General features: G+C 46.6%; 1 protein-coding gene across 1 annotated transcript; it reads right to left on the reverse strand.

The window, feature by feature from the left end:
* Positions 1-1031: 1031 nt before the first annotated feature.
* On the reverse strand, positions 1032-7560 carry LOC129716285 (G-protein coupled receptor 83-like). Its single transcript, XM_055666157.1, has one exon. It carries the CDS (start codon positions 7558-7560, stop codon positions 6910-6912), a length of 651 nt encoding a protein of 216 aa, XP_055522132.1. The 3' UTR covers positions 1032-6909.
* Positions 7561-14146: the final 6586 nt, after the last annotated feature.

Below are 14146 nucleotides of genomic sequence, written 5' to 3' on the forward strand. Positions count from 1 at the left end.
GACTCATTTAGTGACTGGGATCACATCCAGGGCTCCGGGGGGGGTATATATATAGAATAACAGATCCCTGTAGAGTAGGTCACAGCCTGGGATCTAATCCAAGGGTCTGGGAGATGGGGTCTGAGGTGTTTGTATATAGAATTCCAGTTCCATGGGGGGTCGAGGGGGTTAGAGAGGTAGGGGGAGGAGGTAGAGAGGGAGGGGGTATGGAGGAGGGGGTTAGTGAGGGATGGGGATGGAAGAGAGGAAGGTGGTAGAGAGAGGAAGAGAGGGAGGGGGAGGAAGTAGACAGGGATGGTGACGGGTAGAGAGGCAGTTGGCAGGGGGGAGGGTGTGTGGTGTGAATAACCATGGGAGGACAGTGTGAATAACCTGGTGGGGGGGGGGTGTGAATAACCCGGGTGGGTGGGAGTGTAGATAAACCAGGGGGGAGTGTAAATAAGCAGGGAGGTGTAAATAAACTTGGGGGAGTGTAAATAAACAGGGAGGAGTGTGTGTAAATAAGCAGGGGAGGGGGAGTGTAAATAAACCGGGGGTGAGTGAGTGTAAATAAACTGTGGGGGGGAGGGGTCAGGGGGTGACTTCACTCAAAGCGTGTGGAAGATTCTGTGTGTGAGATGGGCTGCGAGCCGAGCTATTGTGACGTCATCAGTGTAAACTGGTCGTTATAAGTTCAAAGTCTTTTGACATTTTTAAACTTTAATCAGTAATAAGTCGAGAAATAAAGCATAAAATGGTCAGTTTAGGTGCTCGGCCTCGATGGGAAAAATGTTATTGTTACCACGAAGTGTTCTTGTGAAGACATATCCACACACACACACACACACACACACACATATAAACACGTACAAGATCAGAGTTTTAATATATGACTAGACTAAGTGGGACCCATTGGGTCTCATGTTCACACGGGACGCAATATTCCACCTCTCCACCAATTCCAATATTGGTGGCCAGTGGGTGGGGGGGGGGGGGCTTTCTGGAGCACTAGTATGGGTGTTGTTGGCTGCAGGGACTACTGGTCTGCAGTTTCCAACCACTTCAAGCCGAGTGCAAAGCCCCCAAATTCAAGTGCAATTTCATACCACTTCAAGCAGGGTGCAACAACACCAAAATTCAAATGCAGTTTCAAATCACCTCATGCAGGGTGCAAGGCCACCACATTCAAATGCAGTTTCATACTATTTCAAGCAGGGTGAAACCACCATAAAAACCACCATAAAACCACACAAAACACCACACACAGTTCAGTAGACATTCAGTGTGTTCAGTTGATTCACAGCACAGACAGAGTCATGACCTCTCCCTCCCCCATCATGCAGAGACTGACCCACACCCACACTTCCGGGTTTTATAATACCTCCCCCTCCCACCGGAAAAGATGTGGCCTTCATTACGTGATTGACAGGAAAGAGATTATCAACAATTTTTAAACACTAATAACACTTTTGTTTTTCATTGATGAGAAGAATCCTCTGCACCTCATGAGCGGAGGGGGACTGAATAAGATGGTCAAACATCACAGCCGTAAGTGGTAGCATTTTATCTAAAATCAATATAGTGCAAACAGGAAGTTGTCAAGTTTAGACAAACAACCATTTGCAGGCAGTGCCTTTTCACTTCAACCCAAACCCCCCAAACAACCATTTGAAGGCAGTGTCTTTTCACTTCAACCCCATCGTCCCAAACAACCATTTGCAGGCAGTGCCTTTTCACTTCAACCCAAACCACCCAAACAACCATTTGCAGGCAGTGCCTTTTTACTTCAAACCAAACCCCCCAGGCAACCATTTGCAGGCAGTGCCTTTTTACTACAAACCAACCATATTTTCATTTTCAAACCACATTAAGGGCACTCACAGTTGAGTAGACATGTGTTCAGTGTTATTCAGAGCTCAGAGAGACATAGAAACATAGAAAATAGGTGCAGCAGTAGGCCATTCGGTCCTTCGAGCCTGCACCGCCATTCAATATGATCATGGCTGATCATCCAACTCAGTATCCTGTACCTGCCTTCTCTCCATAACCCCTGATCCCATTAGCCACAAGGGCCACATCTAACTCCCTCTTAAATATAGCCAATGAACTGGCCTCAACTACTTTCTGCGGCAGAGAATTCCGGAGATTCACCACTCTCTGTGTGAAAAATGTTTTTCTCATCTCGGTCCTAAAAGATTTCCCCCTTATCCGTAACCCCTTGTTCTGGTCTTCCCCAACATCGGAAACAATCTTCCTGCATCTAGCCTGTCCAACCCCTTAAGAATTTTGTAAGTTTCAATAAGATCCCCCCTCAATCTTCTAAATTCTAGCAAGTACAAGCTGAGTCTATCCAATCTTTCTTCATATGAAAGTCCTGACATCCCAGGAATCAGTCTGGTGAACCTTCTCTGTACTCCCTCTATGGCAAGAATGTCTTTCCTCAGATTAGGAGACCAAAACTGTATGTAATACTACAGGTGAGGTCTCCCCAAGACCCTGTACAACTGCAGTAGAACCTCCCTGCTCCTATATTCAAATCCTTTTCCAATGAATGCTAACATACCATTCGCTTTCTTTACTGCCTGCTGCACCTGCATGCCTACTTTCAATGACTGGTGTACCATGACACCCATGTCTCGTTGCATCTCCCCTTTTCCTAATCGGCCACCATTCAGATAACAGTCTACTTTCCTGTTTTTGCCACCAAAGTGGATAACCTCACATTTATCCACATTATACTGCACCAGTTTCTATAAGATCCCCCCCTCAATCTTCTAAATTCTAGCGAGTATTGTAAATAGCTGGGGTCCCAGCACTGAGCCTTGCGATACCCTACTAGTCACTGCCTGCCATTGTGAAAAAGACCCGTTTACTCCTACTCTTTGCTTCCTGTTTGCCAGCCAGTTCTCTATCCACATCAATACTGAACCCCCAATACAGTGTGCTTTAGGTTTGTATACTAATCTCTTATGTGGGACCTTGTCGAAAGCCTTCTGGAAATCCAGATATAACACATCTACTGGTTTCTCCCTTATCCACTCTACTAGTTACATCCTCGAAAAATTCTATAAGATTCGTCAGACATGATTTACCTTTCATAAATCCATGCTGACTTTGTCCAATGATTTCACCACTTTCCAAATGTGCTGCTATCCCATCCTTTATAACTGACTCTAGCAGTTTTCCCACTACTGATGTTAGACTAACTGGTCTGTAATTCCCCTTTTTAAAAAGTGGGGTTACATTAGCTACCCTCCAATCCTCAGGAACTACTCCAGAATCTAAAGGGTTTTGAAAAATTATCACTAATGCATCCACTATTTCCGCAGCTACTTCCTCAAGTACTCTGGGATGCAGCCTATCTGGCCATGGGGATTTATCGGCCTTTAATCCATTCAATTAACCTAACACCACATCCCGGCTAACCTGGATTTCACTCAGTTCCCCGATCTTATTTCCCCCGGTCACCTGCTATTTCCGGCAGATTGTTTATGTCTTCCAATAGGAAGACAGAACCAAAGTAGTTATTCAATTGGTCTGCCATGTCTTTGTTCCCCATGATCAATTCGCCTGTTTCTGACTGCAAGGGACCTACCCTCTGGCTTCCTCCATCTTGCAGAGATTGAGTGAGGCACACCACATCCTGGTTTTATAGTCCCTCCCCCTCCCTCCAGCAGGGGCAGCAGAGAGAATGGCAAATTATTTTTAAACATTAATATGTCTCTGATTTTTCATCGATGGGAAAAATCCTCTGGTCCAGGAAGGCGGAGAGGGGCTCTGAGCGAGGTGTCCAAAAATGGCGGCTGTAGGTAGCGGTGTTCTCTCGGAAATCACACCACAGCAAGCCAAAAGCAGTCAAGATCAGACTTTTAGTAATATAGATATATCTATCTACATACCTATAAAACTCTCATCTTGTGTGTGTGTTATATTTGTATCTCCTTCAAAACCCGTACCGCTGAGATCTTTACATATTCTAACTCACAATTTTACCGACTTCGCTCTAATCAAATTCACAAGATTTCATCCTATTTTATGTTATTCTCAATTAAAGCTTTAAAAATGCTAACTTTAACAAGATTTTTACTGTTAATATCCTTCCTCCCAGCTTCCAACACACTTCGATACAAAGTTGCAAGACAGGAACACTGAACTTTTCACCTCAATGGAATATTTCAACAGGAGGGGGAGGGTCAATTGGAACTGCTGCAGCAGGCAGGGAAGTGCAATTGGAATTTGTGCTGAGGGAGGCAGAGCAGTGCTGGAATCTTACATTCAGGAACGGGATAAGTTGCATTGGGGGAAGGGTGATTGGTGGAATATTGCGTTGGTGGAGCACACTGTTGGGGGAATGGGTCTGCACTTGGTCGAATATATATTTATATAGAAGCAAGCTGCTAGAGGAGGCCGGGGGCTATCCCAACATTTAATAATCAGTTGGACAGGTACATGGATAGGACCATCTACACTAGTTCTACCTGCATGCATTTGATCCATATCCCTCCCAAGATGTATTGTGTTACACCCACGTACCCTTGTCTACCCGCATAAACATGTTCACACACACACTCACACCCTTGTTCCCCCTTATTGGTGGTGCAGCTGGAGTGTTGCTACCTCACAGCACCAGAGACCCGGGTTCAATCCTGACCTGGGGTGCTGTTTTTACAGAGTTTGCACGCTGTCTCCGTGACCCCTGTGGGGATTTCACCGGGTGCTCCGGTTTCATCCCACACTGAGAAGATGTGCAGGTTTTGTTGGTTGAATGTCTTTGGTAAAGATTTTATAATTATCCCTGATGTGTGTAAGACAGTGTAAGATGGGGAGGTCGCTTGTCGGCATGGTCTCAATGGGCTGAAGGACCCGTTTCCACGTTGTGTCTCTGTCTCATGTCCGCAGAGATACGACCGTCAATGCTACAGGAGGTGGAGGTGAAGCTAATTGACTGGCAACTTTGCTGGAAGTGGATGCCAGCAATCACCGGGAAAATGCTGTGCCGGCTTCAAGGAAGTAGGGGGTGATACCTGCCAGCTAACGGAGAGGGGAGAGGAGGTCTCGGGGTGGGTGGAGTGGTGTAAGGGAGAGCAGAGAGCCCCTTGTCAACCCTACACCAAATGACACCAAGGTGCGTGATGTGTTTAGTTGAGTTAAGACAATTTAAGTTTAGTTCAGTTCAGTTCAGTTTAGTTTAGTTTGACACGAAATGTCACCCATTCCTTCTCTCTCGAGATGCTGCCTGTCCTGCTGGGTTACTTCAGCATACTCCAGTCTATCTTCAGTTTAGTTTAGTTTTGTATAGAATTCAGGTCAGTACAGTTTAATTTAGTTCAGTTCCGTTTAGTTCAGATCAGTAGAGTTTAGTTTAATTTAGTTTAGTTCAGGTTAGTTTAGTTTAGTTCAGTCTAGTTCATTTTAGTTTCATTCAGTTCAGTTTAGTTTAGTTTAGTTTAGAGATACAGCATGGAAAAAGTCCCTTTGGCCCACCGAGTCTGCACCGACCAGCGATACCCGCACACCAGCACAAACCTACACACACTAGGGGACAATCTACAATTATATCAAGCCAATACTATTCTACAAAACATTCTATCACCACATGGGTACCAATTATTTCATTAGTCATAACATACTGTTTGCTTATGTTAATCTTATTCAACAACAAATGGTTAATACAAATCAAACACAAAACAAGGGAATCTTGACATTATTCTATCTCACCTTTCAAGTGGTCCAAATCACCATCCCCATTTCCGAGCCGATCATAAGCCTCCCATATACTACCACGTATCTACGCTGCTAGCGGTAGGGGGTGAGGGTGATCCACTGTAACTTCTCAGGAATGTAAACAAACTTTGTTATCAGCTGAACTACTACATATTTGCATTACCATCCACCCTACAACATATTCCAAAACAGGAGGTAAGTACATCAAATCTACTTTGCTGTTTCCCGCGGATTCTCTTCTACACCTGGTCAGGACAAAGATTTCCAATTCTCTTCTCCAATACATAATTTTGTTACCTTGTACAATTCCAATCAAAATTAAATAAAGAAGGATATTAATTTTTCTTCCACAGAGTGTGTGTGTAGATATTTGCGTGTGAGTGTGGGTGCATGTGCGTGCGTGCACGCGTGTGTATATATATACGTGTGTGTGTGAGTGTGTGTGAGTACGTGTGTGTGCATGCACGTGTGGAGTTTCCTCTGTGACCACGTGGGTTCTCTCCGGGGGCTCCGGTTTCCTCCCACATCCCAAAGACGTGCGGGTTTGCAGGTTAATGGGCCCTGTGTAAATTGCCCCATAGAGCACAGGGAGTGGGTGAGAAAGTAGGATAATGTAGTACCAGTTTGTACGGGTAGAAACATAGAAACAGATAATAGGTGCAGGAGTAGGCCATTCAGCCCTTCTAGCCAGCACCGCCATTCAATATGTTCATGCCTGATCATCTAAAATCATTACCCCGTTCCCGCTTTTCCCCAATATCCCTTGATTATTTAAGCCCTAAGACCTAAATCTGACTCTCTCTTCAAAAACATCCAGTGAATTGGCCTCCACTGCCTTCTGTGGCAGAGAATTCCACAATAACACGACTCTGGGTGAAAAGGTTTTTCCTCAACTCAGTCCTAAATGGCCTACCCCAAATTCATAACCGCAACCGCTGGATCTGGACTCGTCAACATGAGGAATATTTTTCCTGCATCTAGCCGGTCCACTCCATTAAGAATTTTAGGTGGTCGATTGTGATCGTTGATATCTCTAAACTAAACAAAACTGAACTAAACTGAACTAAACTAAACTAAACTAAACTAAACGGAACTGAACTGGTGAACTAAACTAAACATAGAACAATACAGCACAGGTACAGATGCCTTGGCCCATAATACCTGGGCTGAACATGATACCAAGTTTCAACGGGGAATCTGTAAAGTCTAAAGTGTACTCACCTCCCCATTGTTACCCCTGCGCCCACCAAGGTAGAAACTCATATTCTCCGTGGATGGGCCAGGCTTGTCCTCCAACCTCACCCCCGACTGCATCCCGTCTCCACTGGCCGCGTTGAGCGCCAGGATCTTGCCTCCTCTCCTCCTTCTCCCCCCACACGTGGCCAGAAGGGTCATGAGGTTGGAGCGGAACCTGTTGTCCATCCAACAGTAGATGAAGGGGTTCCAACAGGTGCTGCTCACGGCCACGCAGTGGAAGGCAAAGTAGAGGGTGTTGTTGAATTGGACGCGTTGACCAGTGAGCAGGACGGTGTAGACGTTGAGGGGGAACCAACAGAGGGCAAAGGTCATGATGATGAAGATCATCTTGATGGTCCTCTTCTTCCTGCAACGTTGAGCAGCGGCCTCGGCTTCTGTGACGGCAGCAATGGTTTCCCTCACCAATAGCTTCTTGCTCACCGCGGAGGAGGCTACGGTGATCACCACCAACGGCAGGATGTAGAACAGTGTGAAGGTTGACAGGTTGAAGTATCTTCTGAAGACTTCTGAAGGCTTTGGAAAAGCGGGGATGCAATGTCTCCTGATGATCTTCTCTCTGGAAGGAAGGGGCAAGTGGAAAAAGCTGGTTTGAGGTTTCATGAGTTAAGGATGTGGAGAACGGTGAGGGTGGTGAATCTGTGGAATTCTTTGCCACAGAAGGCTGTTGAGGCCAATTGATATTTTTAAGACAGAGATAGGTATATTCTTGATTAGTACGGGTATCAGGGGTTATGGGGAGAAGGCAGAAGAATTAGGTTTAGAGGTAAAGATAGATCAGACATGATTGAATGACAGAGTAGACTTGATGAATTCAAAGTCCCACAACTGCATTTGTGGGATTCGAACTGACTTCAGTGTGTGCAGTTCTGATCACCTTTCTGTCGACCAGTGCTTCTTAAACTGGTGAATGGTTCACCAAAGGGCAAACAAAATTATTTTGGGGTGCATTAAACTAGAGTGGTGAATGAAGGGTGAATGACAATTTATTCAGATATTTGTACACTTTTTTCTATACTTCAAAAAGGCATTGCCATTAAAGTGGTTAGTAAGCTCTTATTGGTTTTAATGGCAGTGGAGCTGGAAATGTGTTTCTCTCTACCTTTGGTTTTCTCATTACAAAGTAGCAGGATATTTCCCAAATTTACTGTAATATAAACTTTTAGTGAAGATCAGACGAGCTAGTGGTATCATAAATTTATAAATGGCAAGTTAATATTTGGTGGTATTGTGAGCTATTGTTGGGGAGAGTTATGGAACGTTATATTTGTTGATTACTGATATATTTTACTTCGGAGTCACGTGAGTGACTACGTGAAGAACCCACCCAGCGCGCAGGCGCGGCATTACGTCAGCAGTGCAACAGCGGCAGCAGCTGGAGCCAGGCTCTCCAGCTGCAGCATAAAGACAAGACCTCAGGTAAGTGCTTTTTTTGTGTTACAGAGTCGCTCAAGGGAGAATTATGGCCTCTCGAAAGCGACCAGCCAGAAGGACTGCCTGCCCAACTCCACCCGAGGAGAGGTCCATAGCTGGGCGGCAGCCACTCGTAGCGGAGGAGCCATTTCAACGCTCCCGCTCACCCGACACCGAGCCGCCCCCTGTGCTGCCGATATCGACGCCCCGCACAGGGAGGAAGGCTACTCACAAAACCGACCGGCCGGTGTCCTCCGATTCGTCGGAGGAACGGGAACGCTCTCCACCACCGAAACGGGGAGACGCCCGCATCAGCTGCATGAGGCAGCTCCTAGAACAAATGATCGATGAGGAGATGCAGGCTAGGCATCTCCCAGGAGGACGGGCTTTGGCCTCCTCCTCACCACACCCTTCTGTACCCTCTCTGTTCGAGGGCAGTAAGGGAGGCCAGGACTGGGCTGGCCTATCCCAAGGGCAGGCGGAGGACAACATCAGTATGCCGGGCGTGCTAGAAGAAGAGCTACTGGGTGTAGTGGGCCGGTACGCAGCGCCCCCAACGACTGGGATGGTACTACCACCCAGAATGGCGGCCAGCATTAATAGGCTGTCCAACAAGCCGCTGCAGGACAAGGTCGTCCAGCAGGCCCTTGATACGTACACAGCGCCAGAGAATTGCGAGGCGCTGCGGGTAAAAACGGTCAACGGGCAGATATGGAACCAGCTGGGGCAGCAGATCAGGGCTCAGGAAGTAAAGATGCAGCGGGTCCTGAAACTCCACTCAGCAGCCTTTGCTCGGTCCGTCGGGAACGAAGAGCTAACCATACCCCAGCAGGATGCACTCGCATTGATGTGCAACACCACTTATGAGCTCAACAGCCTACGGCGGGACAACATCTGGCCTGCCCTCAATCCGAAATACGCAGGCCTCTGCAAAGCTCCAGCGCCGGAACGAGAGGCGCTGCTATTTGGTGCAGATTTGGCCAAAAAACTGAAGGAGTTGGAAGAGGCGGCCAAACCAGTAGGCCTCATGAGGGCAGGGCCAGGACCGAGCAGGGTGAAGACACCCAGTTGGCAGCACGCCTCGGCATCCACCAGCAGGTACCGAGCTGGTGAAAGCCTGGTGACCGCCTCCCACTACCCCCAGAGCTCTTTTTTAGAGCGGGGCCCAGGGCGGAGCCGTGGGAAGATGCGCCGCCCCACCGCAGCACCAACACGGACAACCTTGGGCCAAACCTACCGAAAACGGCCCCACAAATAAACATGGAGGTAGGTGGGTCTGGTTCCTGCCAACATACACAGACAACGGGTGCTGTATTAACAGGAGGACGTTTGAGGTTCTTCAAGCATGTTTGGTGCTCCTTAACTAACAATATGTTTATACTCAACAGTATCAGTGGATACAAAATTGAATTCAAACCAGGCTTAGAACCTCCAGTTCAGCACATGCCCCAAAGGGTATTCCTTCCCTCAGCATTTGAGAAGGTAGAAGGACAAGCTGAACTAGATAGGCTCGTGGCTAAAGGCATCATAGAAATGACCACACACGAGCCGCACGAATTTGTATGAAATATTTTTCTTAAATCCAAGAAAGATGGTGGGTGTCGCATTATTATTGATTTGACGTCACTTAATCAGTCTGTTGAGTATCAACATTTCAAAATGGAGACATTTGTCACTGCCAGACAACTGATCTCCAAGGGATACTACATGGCAAGCATAGATATCAAGGATGCTTACTATTTAGTACCCATTCATAAGGATTATTACAAATATCTGAAATTTATCTGGATGGGCCAGCTGTGGCAGTACAGAGCCTTGCCCAATGGTTTAACGACAGCTCCCAGATTATTTACAAAAATTCTCAAAGTGGCCATGAAAAAATTGAGAGAACAAAAACATTTAGTCGTGGCCTATCTGGACGATGTTCTCATATTAGGGAGAACAAGGGAACTAGCTGTCGCAGGAGTTTTAGCCACTAAACAACTCCTTGAAACTTTGGGATTCATCCTACACCCAGATAAATCAATATTGGAGCCTACTACTAACATGGATTACCTAGGCTTCACTATTGACACTATCCATATGACTGTCACTCTGCCCAGAGACAAAAAAGTTTCACTCATCGAAGCTTGTAACAATTTAATTGCTACACCGCAACCAAGGATACGGCACGTAGCCAGAGTTATTGGCTCTATAGTAGCAGCATTCCCGGCTGCCCAACATGGGCCCTTGCATTATCAAAATTTGCAAAGAGCAAGGACTCATGCATTACGTCTTAATAGAGGGCATTATGACCGCAAAATGGAGTTACCCACTGAAGCCACATCAGAACTTCAGTGGTGGGTCGATAATATTTGGCACAGTCACAGTCCTATCGCCGTCACCAATCCTAACATAACCATTACAACGGATGCCAGTGCTTTAGGCTGGGGAGCTACTAACTCCATAGACAGCACAGGTGGCAGATGGACTAACTCAGAGGCATCGCTACTACAATCACTGGGCATTAACTTCTTGGAAATGCTCGCCGCCTTTTATGGGCTAAAAGCATATACACCTGATATGCGGCATGTGCATGTTAGGATTATGATTGACAACACTACGGCGGTATCTTATATCCAGCACATGGGTGGCATAAAATCAGTATCATGCGACAAATTAACTACTATAATCTGGCAATGGTGTGTCGAGAGACATATTTGGCTATCAGCTGCCTATCTACCAGGCAAGCTAAATTTAGTGGCGGACACCAGGTCACGAAAATTCAATGACAACATCGAATGGATGTTGGACCCAAAACTATTTGCTAGAATTGTCAAGCAATATGGTACGCCAGATATAGATTTGTTTGCGTCTAGACTAAATCACCAACTACCCATGTATGTGGCTTGGGAACCAGACCCAGAGGCAGCAGCGGTAGATGCCTTCACGCTGGATTGGGGAAATTTCTTTTTCTATGCTTTCCCTCCCTTCTGCCTCATCAGTCGGGTACTCCAGAAAATTCAGGCAGACTCAGCCTCCGGCATTCTGGTCGTGCCCGACTGGCCTACCCAACCATGGTTCCCAATGTTCCACGACATGGTGGTAGGGACACCTATGGTCCTTCACAACCACCCCCAATTATTGACTCACCCGGTAACTGGCATTAGTCATCCATGCCACCAAAAATTGAACCTCCTGGTTTCCAGATTCTGAACAGACCTTACCGGGGATTGGGGTTATCAGAGAGAACAATCACCACCATGTCGGCATCCCTGCGAGTTTCCACCAAGAAACAGTACCTGACCTACATCAGGAAATGGGAACAGTACTGTCTGGAAGCAGGGACATCCTACAAGACGGCTTCGATCTCGGATGTGCTGGAGTTCCTGGCCCACCTGCACCATGAACTAAAGATGAGCTACAGTGCCATCAATACAGCTCGGAGCGCCCTGTCCGCATACCTCATGCCGATAGGACAGCATAGTGTTGGATCCCACCCTCTGGTTATCAAACTCCTTAAAGGGATTTATAACACAAAACCCCCTACACCTAGATACACCCAAGTGTGGGATGTTAGTGTAGTATTGACACACCTTCGAGGTTGGCCTCCGGTGGGATCCCTGAGCCTGGAACAGTCCACTTACAAGACCCTTATGCTCATGGCGCTTGTCTCTGCTCAGAGGGTTCAGTCGCTGCATCAGTTAAGTCTGGACCACATGCTGACCACCCCAGATACCATTACTTTCACCATGCCGGGGTTGGTAAAACAGAGCAGACCAGGCACATCCAACTCCCCGTTGATCTTCCGGGCATACCCTCCAGAACCTAGGCTGTGTGTGGTGACCCACCTTCATCATTATTTAGACACTACCCAAACTCTTAGAGGGAGAGAAAAAGCCTTATGGGTCAGCCATAAAAAGCCTTTTGGACGGGTTACCAGCCAGACAATATCCAGATGGTTGAAACAGGTCCTTAACATGGCAGGGATTAACACAGATGTTTTTAAATCCCATTCAACCAGGGCAGCGTCCACCTCAGCGGCGGATCGGATGCAGGTTCCCCTAGACCACATCCTCAGATCAGCGGGATGGTCAAGGGAATCGACATTCCAAAGATTCTACAGGAAACCGCTGATGGAAAAGGACGTCTTTGCGGAAAGAATTTTAGAAACCGCAAATTTATAATTTAAAGCCCAGGGGAGCTATTTTTTGTTGTAGTTAATAAACATTTGTTTTTTAAAACTAACAAACTTGTTGGTCTTTAGATACCACTTCCTCCCTCGATGATCTTTCGGCAGTGAGTGATATAACTGTTACACGGTTTGAAATCACAGACCTTTGAAGTCTTCACGTAGTCACTCACGTGACTCCGAAGTAAAATAGTAAGATTAAACGAGTACTTACCAGTGCGAAGTTTGATCTGTATTTTATGAGGAGTTACGATGAGGGATTACGTGCCCTCCGCTCCCACCCTCATTGTATAGATCAAACTCGGACTGATGTCTCATTGGTCTTTACTATCTTTACTTCAATTTGTGTCTATCTGTGATTCCACACCGCTGCTTGGAAGTATGCCGCGCCTGCGCGCTGGGTGGGTTCTTCACGTAATCCCTCGTCGTAACTCCTCATAAAATACAGATCAAACTTCGCACTGGTAAGTACTCGTTTAATCTTACTATTAAATCACATAGTCCATGTTATTTTGAGCTAGTTTTCCAAGAGAAAAACTGCAGTAATCATAGTCCAAAATGGTAGGATGGGGCTGAAGCCCAGTCTTTATACAGGAAGGAACCAGAGCACCTGGAGAAAGCCCATGCAGTCACAGGGAGTACGTACAAACTCTGGGGTAGACACAAAATGCTGGAGCAACTCAGCGGGTGAGGCAGCATCTATGGAGAGAAGGAATTGATGACGCTTCAGAGTCTGAAGAAGGGTCTTGTCCCGAAACGTCACCAATTTCTTCTCTCCATAGATGCTGCCTCACCCGCTGAGTTACTCCTGCATTTTGTGTCTATCCTCGAATTTCTCAGAATCTGCAGTTCTTTCTTAAACGTACAAACTCTGTACAGACAGCACCCATAATCAGGATCGCACCCAGGCCTCAGGAGCTGCATGGCAGCAATTCGGCCCAAGGATGGTAGATGTATTGATTGAGCTGATTGAGGAGGTATTTGAGGTAGATAGTAGATAGAACCTACTATCACTATGGTTTTGGAACATCTGGACAGGTACATGTATAGGATAGGTGTAGAGGGATATGGGTGAAACGAAGGCAGGTGGGACTATTTTAGATGGGGCATGTTGGTCGATGTTGGAAAGTTGGGCCGAAGGGCCTATTTCCACGCTGGATGACTGTAATATGAGTTTAGTTTGGTTTACAATTTACAATTTTACCAAAACAAGTTAACCTACTAGCCCAGAAAAACCCACGCTGGTCACGGGGAGAACATACATACTCCGTACAAACAGCACCTGTAGTCATGATCGAGCCTGAATCTATGGCACTGTAAGGCAGCAACTCAACCGTTGTGCCACTGTGCCATCCCTAAATCTTGTAAATGGGATTAATATGGATGGTTAGCATGAACCTGTTGGGCTGAATGGCCTGTATACACGCTACATGACTCCGTGACCTATGTTTTGGGCCCAGAAGCTAGAATGCTGTAGACATCAACCCACTACTCCACAAGGCTGGGATGAGTGATAGGGGCAGTGGGATGGGGAAGGGAGGTATTTCAGTAAGATTTACCTGTACACGTAGTGAAACAACGTCTGGTAAATAGCGTGAGGCAGAG

Source organism: Leucoraja erinacea, unplaced genomic scaffold, assembly GCF_028641065.1.
Source record: "Leucoraja erinacea ecotype New England unplaced genomic scaffold, Leri_hhj_1 Leri_202S, whole genome shotgun sequence".
Lineage (NCBI taxonomy): Eukaryota > Metazoa > Chordata > Chondrichthyes > Rajiformes > Rajidae > Leucoraja > Leucoraja erinaceus.

Excerpts from the sequence above, each read along its gene's own strand:
- LOC129716285 (XM_055666157.1), bottom strand. The coding sequence starts at position 7,560 with ATGAAACCTCAAACCAGCTTTTTCCACTTGCCCCTTCCTTCCAGAGAG.